The sequence below is a fragment of the Dermatophagoides pteronyssinus genome, unplaced genomic scaffold (assembly GCF_027571235.1).
Source record: "Dermatophagoides pteronyssinus isolate colony J.1.1.1.1 unplaced genomic scaffold, Derpt_VIB-CSIC_2022.12 sq0041, whole genome shotgun sequence".
Classification (NCBI taxonomy): domain Eukaryota; kingdom Metazoa; phylum Arthropoda; class Arachnida; order Sarcoptiformes; family Pyroglyphidae; genus Dermatophagoides; species Dermatophagoides pteronyssinus.
The window spans coordinates 24447-38543 of record NW_027461564.1 but is presented as its reverse complement, the minus strand read 5'-3'; the positions used below and the strand labels follow the sequence as shown (position 1 = coordinate 38543).

The following is a 14097-nucleotide window of genomic DNA, read 5'->3' as shown; positions in this document are numbered from 1 at the left end:
CCAATCATTATCATCAATGTTTTAATTTTTTTTCTGTTTCCCAAGATCGAATAATATTCACCGATAATATTCACATTTGAACAACCTACGGCTATTTTAACTTTGAAAAAAATGATGATGATGACGACAACGACGATTCAATTTTCTTATCAACAATATTACCATTGATAATGATGATGATGATGATCAAGATGATGATAATGTAATGGTTGATTTGGCTTTTTTCCTTCAACCATCATCATTATTGTCGTTATTTTCAATGGTTTTTTTTTCACAAAAAAAAAGTCTACTGAACCCTTGCATCATAGTGACTGCATCAAACCGATTTTAACCCGAAAAAGAAAAAATCCAATAGAATTAACGAAAGAAAAGAAAATCTTAATCTTTGTTCACAAAAAAAAACAAATGTCATCATCATCATCAAATAATTAATTAATTAAATATAATTTCTACAAACTGTGATCCATATATTTTCATCAAAAACAATTACATTTTTTCGCTTGTTTGTTTTTTCTTCTTCTGTTTCGTTTTGTTCGCTTTGATTCGTTTTGTTTTATATGTTTCATATGCAAATATTTTCTTGTTGTTAATTATCATCTTCTTCTTCTTCTCATATGGAATATTTTGTTTGATAATTACCCTTTTTTTTCTGTTGTTGTTGTTTGATCGGTTGATACGTTTATCATCATCATTATTAATTATTATTATAAGGTAAGTGGCAAGAAAACAAATCATTGTCAATGCCATCATGTTCGTCAATGGTTTGTGTTGTTTACCTGTGCATCCCATAAGAGAATGGAAAGAGAGATAAAGAAATGAATAGATTTGAATCACGTAATCAGAAAAACCGTGTTGCTTTTTATTCAAGATAATAACCAGGTTGTTTGTTATCAAGTTTGTTGTTGTTGTTGTTGTTGTTGTTAACAAGTTGTTGTTCGGAATTTTTGTTTTCTTATCAGGATTTTTTTTGTTTTGAAAAACGCCCATAAATATGTGTTGGCGATAAACTGTAGAACTTGACATTTATTTAGTATTTGATATTCCTAAAATGTAGAAGAATGTTGAAAAAACGAAAATATATAGGCCAGGTCAAACAAAACAAAACGAAAAAAAATGATTCTAATGCTAATGATGCTAATTAAATCGAATAATCAAGCATTTTATCATATATAACGTGCAATATGATAATGATAATGATGATGGATATTTATTTGATAAATGATTTGATAAATATAGCCGAAACAAAAACAAAACTAACGATTATTCATAATTCTCTTTTTTTTCCAATTGAATAAACGCTAATTTCAAGGTTGATTACATAATCAAGAATCTTTTACTTGAAATACTTGATTACTTTGAATTAATCTAAATGACTGATGGTTTTTTTAAAAAATGGGAAATATTGATTTTGCTTTATTTTCTTGTTTGTATCATCAAAATTTATGAATATATTTTGCTAATTAGTGACCGAATTTATCATTTTGTCATTTGAAAAACAAGAAAAATTTCATTTCATTTTTCATCATTCTTTTTTTTTGCAAATAAAAAACGATCACGTATTTAGCAAATCATTCATAATGATGATGATGATGAAGATGAATGAAGCCAAGTATCATTGTTGTATCACATAATTAGGTACGAAACAAACAAAAAAATTCAAAACTTTTTTTTTTCGCTATTGTTTTCGATTGTACAAAACGTTCATCATCTTTCATCAAAAAACAAATTCTTTCTTTCTTTTCATCAAAGAATTGAAACCATTATTATCGTGTCGGTGTTGTTGTTGTTGTCAGGATTCTATTCATTCATTCAAATCATTAATTTAAATTTAAATTCAATTGAAATTATTTATTAATTCATTTGAACTGATTCATCATCATCATCAAATCAACATCGTTCCAAAAAAAAACACGTGCAAGTTGTTGCTGTTGTTGTTAATCATTCTAGGTCATTCCTATTGTTGTTGTCTTTTTGAATATTAGAAAAAAAAACAAAAAAGAAAAATTTGAATTTTTTTTTTTTTTTTGAAAAATTTCAAAAACACCTTTAGAGAGAAGTCGAAAAATGATATAAAAATGGCCAATATTTTTTTTTTATTCAGTCAAATTTCTGAATTCATTTCGTCATCGGAAAATCATTTTGTTTTAACTTGGTTTTCGGTTGTTTTAGTTGTTTGTTTCATTGCTTCAAAGTGTCCAGTGTCCAGTGTCCAGTGTTGGTGATGATGGAGAAATTATGACCAGGAAAAAAATTCTTTCCGAAAACTTTTTTTTTCCAAAAAACTTTTTTTTATTTCTTCCTGTAAACACACACATTTTGATTGTTGTTGTTTTTCGTTTTAAAGAAAACCACATTTACAGCAACAATCATCATCAACTCTGTTCTTATGCAAAAACAAAAATTAACCACAACAACAACAACAGCAATTTACCTGTTCAGGTAACCTAGTTCCATAAACAACAAAAATATATTGATCAATTCTTTACTCATCATCATACCCCCTCTCTCATTCATCATCATCATCATCGTCTTCGTCAACATAATAATAATCAAACTTCTTGGTTGATTTAACTTTTATTTCGTTTGTTTGCTGTGTTTGCTTGGTGTGTGTGTGTTTAGTAAGTCGAAAAACCCATCCATTCATTTCATTTCATATTATCGAATCTTTTTTTTCAAAAAAAAAACATGAAATTCATTCAATCGAAAAATAGCGGAAAAAAACATACACATTTTCTGAATTGTAAACGGTCACCAAACACCATCATTCTGTGTTTGATTTTGGTTTTGGTTTAGGTTAGGGTTTTTTGGGTTGAATTTCTATTTTTACTTGGTTAGTTGGTCGTCGTCATCATCGTCTAAGAAGATTGAGATTGAGTTTTTTCTTGTTGAAATTTGCATGCTTGGTTTGTTTTTCATCAATACCCCTTTTTCGACCTTTCGGTCTTACGGTGTTTACAGAAGCGATAAGAAAATTTATTCAAAAAAAAAAAATCAAAATTCTTTCGTCAAGTTATCATCATCATCATCTGTTGCTGCGCCCCGTATTTTTTTTCATTGACCAAACCAAGAAAAAACCAAAAAGCCAAACGGTTGAATGAATTGATTGTCAATTTTTTTTTATTTGATACCGTTCTAATAATTTTTTGACCAGTTGCAAAAATGAACAAGATCAAGTTATCAAGTAATCTGTATGGTTTGATATGATTATTATGATGATGATTAATGATTAATGGCTTTCCACCACTAACTTAACCCGTGATAATACCTAGTGTGACAAATATATTTTCATTATGATTATGATCATTATTCATTAGGTGTAAATCTTGTGTAATCCTTTACCTGATGCTTCTTTACCTGATCAATTTTTTTTCCTCTTTTGAGAAAAAAAGATGTGGGCAAAATCAATTCGGTGGTAAATTGGTTTCTTTTTTTGTTTGATTGAAAAAAAATGTAACAATTTTTTCATTGAAATTGATCAGACTGACATAATCGATTATTCTAGTTTCTAAAACTACGAATTGATCTTGTTCTTTTTTGTTTGTTTTGTTTTGTTTGGTTATCTGATTGATCTGATCAATCATTGAACAAATAAACTAAACTATCAATCGATCTGATTGATTGATTGATCAAATATGATGGTTTCGTGTTTGATACACATTTTTTTTTCGGTTTGGTTTTGCTTACTGGGTGCTATCATTTCCAAGTTGAAAGTAATTTACTTTTTTTTCACTTGAGAATTTTGACCGCAATTTTTTGTTTGTTTGAATCAAACAAATATTCATTGATTTTGATTTTTATGCTGGCACTTAATGGATGATCATTTCGATGATCATGATCTTCAGGAATTTCTTCAATGTTTTTGTTGTTGTTGTTTCGGTGAAAAAAATCATTTTTTTTTGATTGAAAATCTAGTTCAATTATTATTCATCATTCATCATCATTTTCGGTATGGTTATACTAATAATCAATAATTTTGCTCGGTTACAACAACAACAACCAGACAAAAACTATCATTATCATCATCATCAACTTGTAACGAGAAAAGAAAAGAATAACAATATTTAAATATGATTGAAAAGTAACAAAAAAGAAAAACAAAATTAATATTTTTCAATGTTTAGCTTTTTGTAACAAGATTTTCGAAACAAATTGTTGTTTGAGGTTTTTTTTGGCATCTTTCTATGCTATTATTATTATCATTATCATAATGATAAATGCCAGTTTTGTCTTTTTCTTTTTTTTTCTGTCTGATCGATTCTTTTCTTTCATTTTCTTGGTTGATCAAAAAGTATCATTCAGTTATTCTATCAATCATCATCATCATCATGGTGTGATGAACCTTTTTTTTGGTCATTTGTTCGACTGTTTATTGTCTAATGGTGACGGCTATTTTGATCAAATGATGACGATGATGATACTAGTGTTTTCATGGTTATCACATTTTAAAAAATTGTTTTTTTCCAGTTTGAAAAACGATAATGATAATAATTTGTAATTTGTAAATGATGAAATGGCTGGAAACCAATGATGTTTTTCATTCATTCATGAGAATTGTAATGAAATCTGTTTTGGTCAGTCTAGTCTGGTCATTCTATCAATCAATCAATTTTACTCGATTTCGTTTTGCACTCTAAAAATGATTTTTTTTCCGTTTTGTTTGTTTTGACATTTGACAATCAGAAAAAAACCAAGAATTTAGGAAAGAAGTTCAAGTTCACCAACAATATTTTTGTTCTGATGGCCATTTCAAATGATAATTTTTGTTTCCGTCATATATCACCAACAAAGAAAATGTCCGGTATGATTGATGACAAGATGATGATGATGGTAATGGTCAGGCTACAAATCTTTCTTTCTTTTCAAAAAAAACGAATGGTTCTCAAAGATGATAATTTCAGTTGTCAACATTATCATTATCATGTCTACGGAATTATTTTGTTTCTTTCAATGTTGTCTTTTTTTCTCTCGCTCAATTTCATGGTCATTGGATTTATTTACTTACTTTATAGTTTTTTTTCTGTTCAAAAGGAAAAAACATTCTGTAATTGTTTCAATGTAAAAACATAACAAACAAACAAACAAACGAAAATTTTCATTTTCCAAAATTCATTCATGTTTTTTCTCCATTCTCTTTTATAGACAAACGAATAGCAGCATCCGTAATCGTTCAATCAACAACAACAACAGGAGTATATCATTATCATTTTCAAAACCCAAAAGCCAAACAAATGATAATTTGATTTATTTCATTTCATTTTTGGTTTTCAATTTGCTTTTCTACCTGATCATCATCATCATCATCGGTTTGATATCTTTTTGTGTGTTTTTATTTCATTTTTCCAAGAAAAAAAAATGCAAATTTTCGAAAAAACCAAACAAAAACCTATGACATTACCCGCCGTATCTGCTGTTATCGTGGAAAAAATGGATAGAAATTTCATCAAATTGAATTCTGTTGATGATCATCAACATCGTCAACGATTTCGACGATCATCATCATTATCATTATTCCGAAATGGATATCATTATCATAACCATAGCCACCATCATTATTATCCATATTATTGGCCATCATTGATAAAATTTACAATCATCATTTTGCTGTTTATGTTTATATCCACTACTACTATGGTTAATGGTTAGTTTGATTTTTTTTTTTTTGCTTTTTTCGCAAATATTTAACTTTTTTTCCCCCATTTGATTCAATGATGATTAGCTCAATGTCCAATCGGTACAACAATGTCATTTGAAAAAATTGCTTCGGTCACTATACGTGGTATACCATTTGTACCATTATATAATGGCCAACCAGATATACCTGTTACAGCTGAATGTAATAATCGTTGTCGTGCTGGTGTTAAATGTCGTTCATTTTTATTAAGCTATGATAAACATCAATGTTTTGGTTTTGATTATGAATCATTAAATCGTGGTTTATCGATTGTATCAACAACAGAAAAAACAAGTTATTTTGAAAAAATATGCCTGTCAACTGCACCATGTGAAAAAGCATGGACATTCGAAAGGGTTATGGGTAAAGAATTGAATGGTTTTGATAATCGTATTTTATCAGGTGTTGCAAGTCGTTTAAGATGTCAAGAACTTTGTTTGAAAGAAAGATCATTTGTTTGTCGTTCAGGTGAATATGATTATGCGCTGCAACAATGTCGCCTTTCATCAGAAGATCGTCGTTCACAACCAAGTTCATTTCAACATGCTATTAGTAGTTCAGTTGATTATTTTGAAAATCAATGTTCAGCTAATCAACAACAACAACAACAACAAACTGGACAACAAACTGGACAACAACAACAAAAAAATGGAATGACAACAACAACAACAACAGCCGTAAGCAATGTACCAATGACAGTTGGTTGTGATTTTGAACGTTATGAAAATTTGGATATAAAACGTGCTGATCTTATCCGGACAGCATTTTCCGCTGATCAATGTCGTAGTTTATGTGAAGCAACACGTGCATTTGTTTGTCGTTCATATACATATGCTTCGGCTACATCACAATGTTGGCTTAATTCTGATGATATTTTAGCCGTATCATCCGGTTTGAATGGATTAGAATCACATGCAGGTGCTACTTATTATCAACGTGGACATTGTTTAGATTGTAAGTGTGGAGAGAGATTATTTTCATGTTTTGTGTGGATTAAATTGATTTTTCTGATTTTTTTTCCTTTTCAAAACATGAAAACACATAGTACAATTATTTTGTGGATCAGATTCAATGACAGTAGCATTGAATACATTAAATCCATTCAATGGACGATTGTATTCAAAAGAGGATCCAATCAATTGTGAATCGATTGGCCGATCGGAAACAAGTACAATGTTAATGTTACCATTCAATTCAAGATCAGGTTGTGGTGTTCGTGAAGAGGTGTGTATTATTATTATTATTATTATTATCGATCTGATTGAATTGAGAAAAAAAAATCTATTAAATTTAATTGATTGATTTGATTGTATTGATAGGATGGTAAATATACATCAATGGTTGTTATACAACATCATCCATTAATACAAAGAAAAGGTGATCGAATGGTACATGTTGCTTGTCATTTTGAAGCAACTAATCGTACAATAAGTAATACATATAGTGTATTGGTTGAGTATGTTTCGTTTTCATGTTTTTTTTTGTCTCCCATTATAATGATATATGATGATGTTGAATTTTAACTTTAAAATTGATTTTTTTTTCATTGTTATTTCTCTATTATCACTGTTATTATTGAATAAAGAATGCCACCTGTAGCTGAAACATCAATTGTAAATGCAACAGCACCATCACCAAATATACGATTACGTATAACGGATAAAAATGGTAAAGATATTACCGGTGCTCGATTGGGTGATGAACTTTTCCTTCGTATCGAAATGGATGATGATGAAATTTTTGGAATTTTTGCTCGTGAATTGATAGCCAAAAGTGGTGCAAATCAAAATGAATCAATAATGTTAATCGATTCAGATGGTTGTCCAACTGATCCGAATATTTTTCCGGTATTGGAAAAAATACCCAATTCAAAGGGATTACAGGTAAGTGTTTCAACAAGATTCTTGTTATTTTTTACCTTATAATTTTCTTCATATTTTTTCATAGGGAAAATTTGATGCATTTAAATTTGCCGATGATGTTGTCGTCCGGTTTCAGGTTAATGTACAATTTTGTCTACAAGAATGTTTACCTGTAAATTGTGATCATAGTCGTCATGTTGATTCAGAATTATTGAAAAATGTACAAAGTTGGGGACGTCGTAGACGTCGTCGTAGTATTACTGCTGATGATAAAAAATTCCTAACCAATAATACTGAATTACATCGTGAAATTATAGTCGAAAGTATTAGTCGTTTAAATGATAATGATGTTAATCAACAGGAAAAATTATTAGCCGAACAACAGCAACAACAAATGTATTGTGCAACTAAAACAACAATGATTATCGGTATTATTACATTGTTTATGTTACAGGTAAGATTTTGACCGAAATTCAATGAATCCTGAATCAATTAATCATACCTGGTTTTTGTTTTTAAATTTAGGTCACTATTATTGGATCAATATTAGCATGTTGTTTGATTTATCGTCGAATACCATTGTCATCATCGTTGAAATCATCGGCATACAATGTTAATCATCAACAACGACAACAACATTATAATCGTCGTACAGGTTTAGCCCATTTATTCAATGGTATTCATGTTGCTGATATTTTACCTGGTGGCGGTGGTGGTAAACATCAATTTAAAAATGAACCATTTGAAAATGATGATTGTAATAGTATGAGTAGTCGTTTATCATCAACAACATCATCATCAACGTCAGCAGCAAAAACAACAGCAAAAAATAAATGTATAATTGCGATTAAAAATCATCGTAATCATGCGCAACCACAACAACCGTTACAATTATCAAATCAAATGAATACGCAACAAAAATTACTTTGGGCACAAATTAATCGTATTGATTGATTGATTGATTGATTGATTGATTGATCGATCGATCGATTGAGCGAAGTAAAAACACAATTTGCAAATAAATAAATATTTACATAATTTTTTTTCAAAAATTCTTGTTTTAAAGGGTTAAAGGTGAACAGAACAAAAACAACTAAACTTTTTTTTCAATTTCCTTGTTTGTAATGGACATACTTTTTATTTATTGATTAACTTATTTTTAATTTATTTTATATATTTGAAAAATATTTACACGCACATGCGCGCGCACACAATCATTTTGAATTTTGCCATTTTTTTTTTTAAATTCGAAAATATTGATTATTTATTTTATTGATTTTTCATAAATTTTTGAATTTTATTATTGAAATTGAATCTGATAAAATTGATGATTTAATTGATCATTTTTAATCAATTCCGATTTATCATTGATTTGTTTTGATAATGTATTCGGTTTTTCTTGTTGTTGTTGTTTATGATTATTGTGCTTTTGTTCGTTAATTGTTGGTGGTGGTAATGTTGATATTGGTGGGGATGGTGGTGATCGATCCGAAATGGGCATCATTGAATTCAGTAATATTGGTGGTTTATATTTACGTTTATCAACAGCCATTAATTGACGACGATAATAATGAAGATAAGCACTTGATATTAATAGTATGAAAAATGGAACAAATAACATTATTGCCAGTAGACATTGTGTTAAATATCTTTGATGTGAATAACGTTGCCATAAAAATTGATAAGTAGAAATAATACGATTAGCTGTTGTTGTTGTTGTAGTGATATTTGAGTGTTTCGGTTGAATTATCCACCAAATATAAACACCTTTTGGTACAACAGTTGGATAATTTGATAATCGATAATTTGGTAATCGATTTTCGCCATCATCATTTGATTGTTTTGTTACTGAATAAACATTAATACATTTACCAGATTGTCGATCATCAACATAGCCAAATGAACAATCACAAATGGATTCTGGTGTTGCAAAACCATTCGATGAATATATTGGTCGACAATTACTATTTTGATCAATTGATTGACATTGTTGATCATATTGACATGATTGATTTAGATGACGTTTTTCAGCACAAATTAATTCATCATAATGATGATCAATTACCAAAATGAATGTATTTAATGATATTTTATCTTCTTTATTGGATGATGATTGTTGTTGTCCAATTTGTATCCGAATACTTTCATTTGGACATTCACAATAACCATTATTATTGTAATTGGACGATGATGAATCTTTTGATTGATTTGATGGATTGCAAACCATATTTTCACCACAATCATCAGTACGATTACAAGCTTGATGAATTCGATTTCCTATGGTTTTTTGTTTCAAATGAAATGATTAGTTGAAAAGAAGAAAATTTGAAAAGTTTTTTTTTTGGGAAATTTCCCAGCAAAAAAATATTTACCTTTAAAAATTTTAACAAATGCATCAGCCTGTCCCGAAATATAATGATAACGTAAATTACCTGGTGAATTATTATTATTACGTTCAATAATTTCATCATCATCATTATCATTGTTGTTGTTGTTATTAATACGTATAAAATCAGCAACATTACAAGTAATTTTCATAATTTTCATTCCATTTGATTCCATTTCCCGTGAAAAATTCTCTACATTAATATCCAAATTAAATTTACATTGTTTTCGGGTTGAATCACATGAACTATTTGTTACAAGCAAATGATTTAGATCAGTTTTCCAATCAAATATTGGTTTTTCAAAATGATAATCATCATTTTGATCATCAATAATCGATTCGAAATCATTCGAAGACATTCGACATATTCGTGCTTGACATTCATAATTTACTAATTTTTTTCTAGTCGATACATAACCAGGCGTAAGTGTTACACAGATTTTTAAATCATTAATTTTCAATTGTTTTTGATTGATTTTTGTCGATGTTGTCGATGTTGTTTCGTTTGGATCATCAGCATCATTATCATCATCAACATTATCATTATGATTAGAATTGAAATTTGGTTGAAAAAATCCATCCAATATTAATTTATTATTACTATCAGCATTTGATTGTGATTCATTTACCAGATCAAATATTGTTTTCAATGGTGGTGGCGGTGGTAGCAGTGGTTGTTGATTATCATTGATTGATCTAACATCATTATCCTCATCATTAATAAAAAAATATCGATGATGATCATTATCAACCATTAAACAATCAAAAAAATTAATTAATTGCATTAGAATCAATATGATAAAATGATTGTAATTCATGTTTTTTGTGGATGTTTGTTAACACCAGAAATCAAATATCAAAATATCAAAGCAAAAATACAAAAAACAAATGCAAAAAAAAACAAATCTTGTTAATTAATATTCCCCTCTAAATAATGAGAAAATATTGATTGAGTTATATGTAAGTAACGCAATTTGGAATAATAGAAAATCTTTATCTTATTTTAGGTTGTCCTGGTAACATTGGAAAACACACCAAAAACACTAAAAAAAAGAAACACAAAGGTATCATTTGATATTTGATCGATAAACACACACACACACACTGATTGAATTTGTGATCTGGATTTTTGTTTTATTATTCAATTCTTAATCGAACCAAACCAAAACAATCAAAAATAGTACAAATTGTAGCGGATTTTGTATACACACACAAAAATCGAATATGTTTGATGCGTTTGTTCAAATGAAATTATTTTTTTGGAAAAACATTTTTTCGTTTTCGTTTTTCTGCTAATCATTATTATTGTTGTTGTCCGAAAATGTATCCGGAGAATAACTTTGTTGTTGTTAATGTTGTTGTTGTGTGGTTACCATCATTATAATTATCATTAGGATGATAATTGTCAAATCATTCGAATCATGGTAATTCATGCATTTTTGATTGATCATCATCATCATCATAATTATCAATATTCATCCATTAAATAAACAATTTTTTTCCATATTTAGATTAGTTTGTTAGTTACAGAGTGAGAGAGAGAGAGAGAGAGAGAGAAAAAAAGATATTAACAAACATTAATATCATTCATTATTGCCAATTGAATTCATTTTCGTATTTTGTTATTCAAATTTGTTCCTGTTTTTATTATTTTTTTTTGTAATTTCTACTTTTGTAAACATGATTTTTCAAAAAAAAAAAAAAAAAATTAGGCTACAAAATTTTGATTTTTTTTTTAAATCAAATGTCATCATTAGTTCGTAATTCTGCAAAGTTTTCTAGTTCAACAATTTCAGTTTGTAGCCAAAATTTTTTTGAATTTTGAAACTGTTGAATATATAGCTTAACAAACAAGAATAGTTCTAAAATTTTTATTTTTTTTATAGTTTGTTACTGGGAAATCTTGGAGAGAAGATTCAAAAGAAATGTTTAGAGCTGTTAGTCTATTATATTTGGATTTGGCTTTATGACCATATAGGACCAAATGTTTAAAAACTTCCACCGGTGCACGATTTTGGTATAATTTAAGGATTTATTTGATTATAAATTAGATGTAAAAAAACAAGAAACATGATAAAAACAAAGATGTGTATGAAATGCAAAGACGATAAAATAAATAAACAAATCAATAATGCGATGTTAGTTAATTGACGACGATGTTTTTGGTTGGCGACGATGCTGAACGCTGCTAATCGCTTTTTGTGTATGATGTTGTGGTGACTTTTATACCCAACGATTTTGGCGGCAATTTTGATGTTTGACCTCGCATGTTGTGCCATCTAGTTGGTGTCACACCCTGCCAGGTTTTACAATGGTCAATTATTTCTAGTTTATTAGGCTCGAACATTTAACGGATAGTTCCTAAACAATTGTCATAGGATTTGAATTCAGGATCAGATTGTGAAATTTCGCTTTCAAGAAAACGCGAGAAGCCACACGATTTAAACGCTGATTTAACTGTTGATAACCATTATTTGATGTTGGTACCATTGTGTTTTGTCACTTGATTAAGGACGAAAGAATCGTGTCCTTTGTTCGTAACATTTTGATTTGGAATATTACGACGGATTTCAATAATATCCAGTCTATCAGTAATTCGAGCCAAAATTTTAGCAATTTCTTCATTGTTAACCACGCTCTGCTACCAAATGTAAGAAATAATATTGTATAAATGTCACGTTAAAACGGTAAACAAGAAAACTTCTTTTTTAATTTTTATTAAAACTGTTACAAAAACATATTACACAGACAAAAACGACACTTTTCTCAAAACATCAAACACGCTGTCTGCCCCGTCACAACAATCGTGACATAAACACATTGAATTGCTAATTACAACTAATAACATTTTATTTTAACTGTTAACATTTTATAATAATACGAATGTTCGATTTACAGAACTTTAATAGTTCTAACAGTTGTGATCAGTGATTTTATCAACTTTTTTAAGAACTATGGTTGGATCAAACGCTTTTGCTTGATAGATTTTGGCGTTGTTATTGATATTATCTTGTTTTTGAAATTCGTTAGTCAATTATAATAGTACTCTGGACGATGAAAAATCTACAAAGAGTTGTGGGCTGTAGGACAGCACACGAGATATATAAGAAGTAGACTGATTGATTACCATTGTGGCTCTTCTACAACATCAATTGAAAAACTGATGCAAAAAGTTTCATGCGATTAAATGGAACGATAATCTTAAGGACGTTTGTACTCAAATCCGTTGTGTTGCATCTATTTCTATTTCATTTATATATGTAGATTCTGAAATAAACAAAACGACTTCTGACTTTAATATTTTATAAAGAAAAAAAACGGAAGACAAACAAAACTTGTTGTTCGGGCCACGCGTGTTGTGTTATTTATCGAAAGAAATTCTATTCGTAAAAGACGTTACACATACGAATACAGCGTAAATAGTAAATTCGAATTTTGTTTAGTTCGATTTTTTCTTTCTTCCTGTTTACCAAACAACAGAACACACAACAGTCGATTTTTCGATTTTTCAAATATCGAAAAATCGAAAAATGTTTTGTTTTTTATTTCGTTTTTTGTAATAAAACATTCATTTATGATTTAGTAGCATTCATCATCAGAGACAATATATTCCAAGCAAACCATCCTTACAGATTTAAATCTTTTAGAAAAATACTTTTGTATTGAAAAAGTTCCGAAATTTAAAGTATAATAATTTTTAATTTGATTTTAACTTTGAACTTTTAATTTTTGATTTTTAATTTTTGTTTTTGTTTTTTTCTTCTCTACAGCAATAATTTCAAAATTCGAAATAAAAACAAGCTAAGTTCCGAAATCAAAAGAATATTAAACTTTCCATAACCCGATCTGATCGTTCTGAATCCACATAAAATAAAGAGTATGGACCATTCTGAATTTTTGAAAATAAAAGATTCATGCAAGCTTCAAAAAAACATTGATAATTTTAAAAACAAACATGATAATGATTTCATCAAGGTGAAACGAATACATTCCAGTAAATTTATATCGATGATATCATCTATCTAAGCTCATCCTACCAAATTATTTTTTTCATGATTTTCTTTTTATTTTTTGTAAACATTTATCATTTTGTAATTGTAATTATAAAAAATGTAAATAAAAATTTTCTTACAAATCAGAAAAAATTGATAATCTTGATTCGAAACCAAAAGATGGCG

The 14097-nt window shown here is 28.6% G+C and overlaps 2 protein-coding genes and 1 long non-coding RNA gene across 6 annotated transcripts; 1 reads left to right on the top strand and 2 right to left on the bottom strand.

Moving 5' to 3' along the window:
• Positions 1-515: 515 nt before the first annotated feature.
• On the top strand, positions 516-8887 carry LOC113797539 (uncharacterized). 4 transcript variants are annotated; one of them, XM_075823908.1, is made up of 8 exons: positions 516-711; positions 5140-5638; positions 5717-6625; positions 6717-6895; positions 6991-7127; positions 7257-7554; positions 7619-7987; positions 8059-8887. In XM_075823908.1, the coding sequence occupies exons 2-8, from the start codon at positions 5353-5355 to the stop codon at positions 8485-8487; spliced, it is 2607 nt and encodes an 868-aa protein (XP_075680023.1). In that variant the 5' UTR covers positions 516-711; positions 5140-5352; the 3' UTR covers positions 8488-8887. The 4 variants fall into 4 exon arrangements, with proteins under 4 accessions (XP_075680023.1, XP_075680024.1, XP_075680022.1 ...); XM_075823909.1 differs by lacking the exon at positions 516-711 and adding an exon at positions 2103-2439 and having other exon boundaries at positions 5155-5638; XM_075823907.1 differs by lacking the exon at positions 516-711 and adding an exon at positions 2103-2439.
• Positions 6938-8152, bottom strand: LOC142646039 (uncharacterized). Its single transcript, XR_012847058.1, has 2 exons — positions 8036-8152; positions 6938-7940 (listed from the first exon to the last, which is right to left on the bottom strand). It is a non-coding gene; the product is annotated as an uncharacterized LOC142646039 (long non-coding RNA).
• On the bottom strand, positions 8744-11412 carry LOC113797524 (uncharacterized). The gene is made up of 2 exons (XM_027347925.2): positions 9906-11412; positions 8744-9810 (listed from the first exon to the last, which is right to left on the bottom strand). Exons 1-2 carry the CDS (start codon positions 10735-10737, stop codon positions 8834-8836), a joined length of 1809 nt encoding a protein of 602 aa, XP_027203726.2. The 5' UTR covers positions 10738-11412; the 3' UTR covers positions 8744-8833.
• Between the last annotated feature and the right edge of the window lie 2685 nt (positions 11413-14097).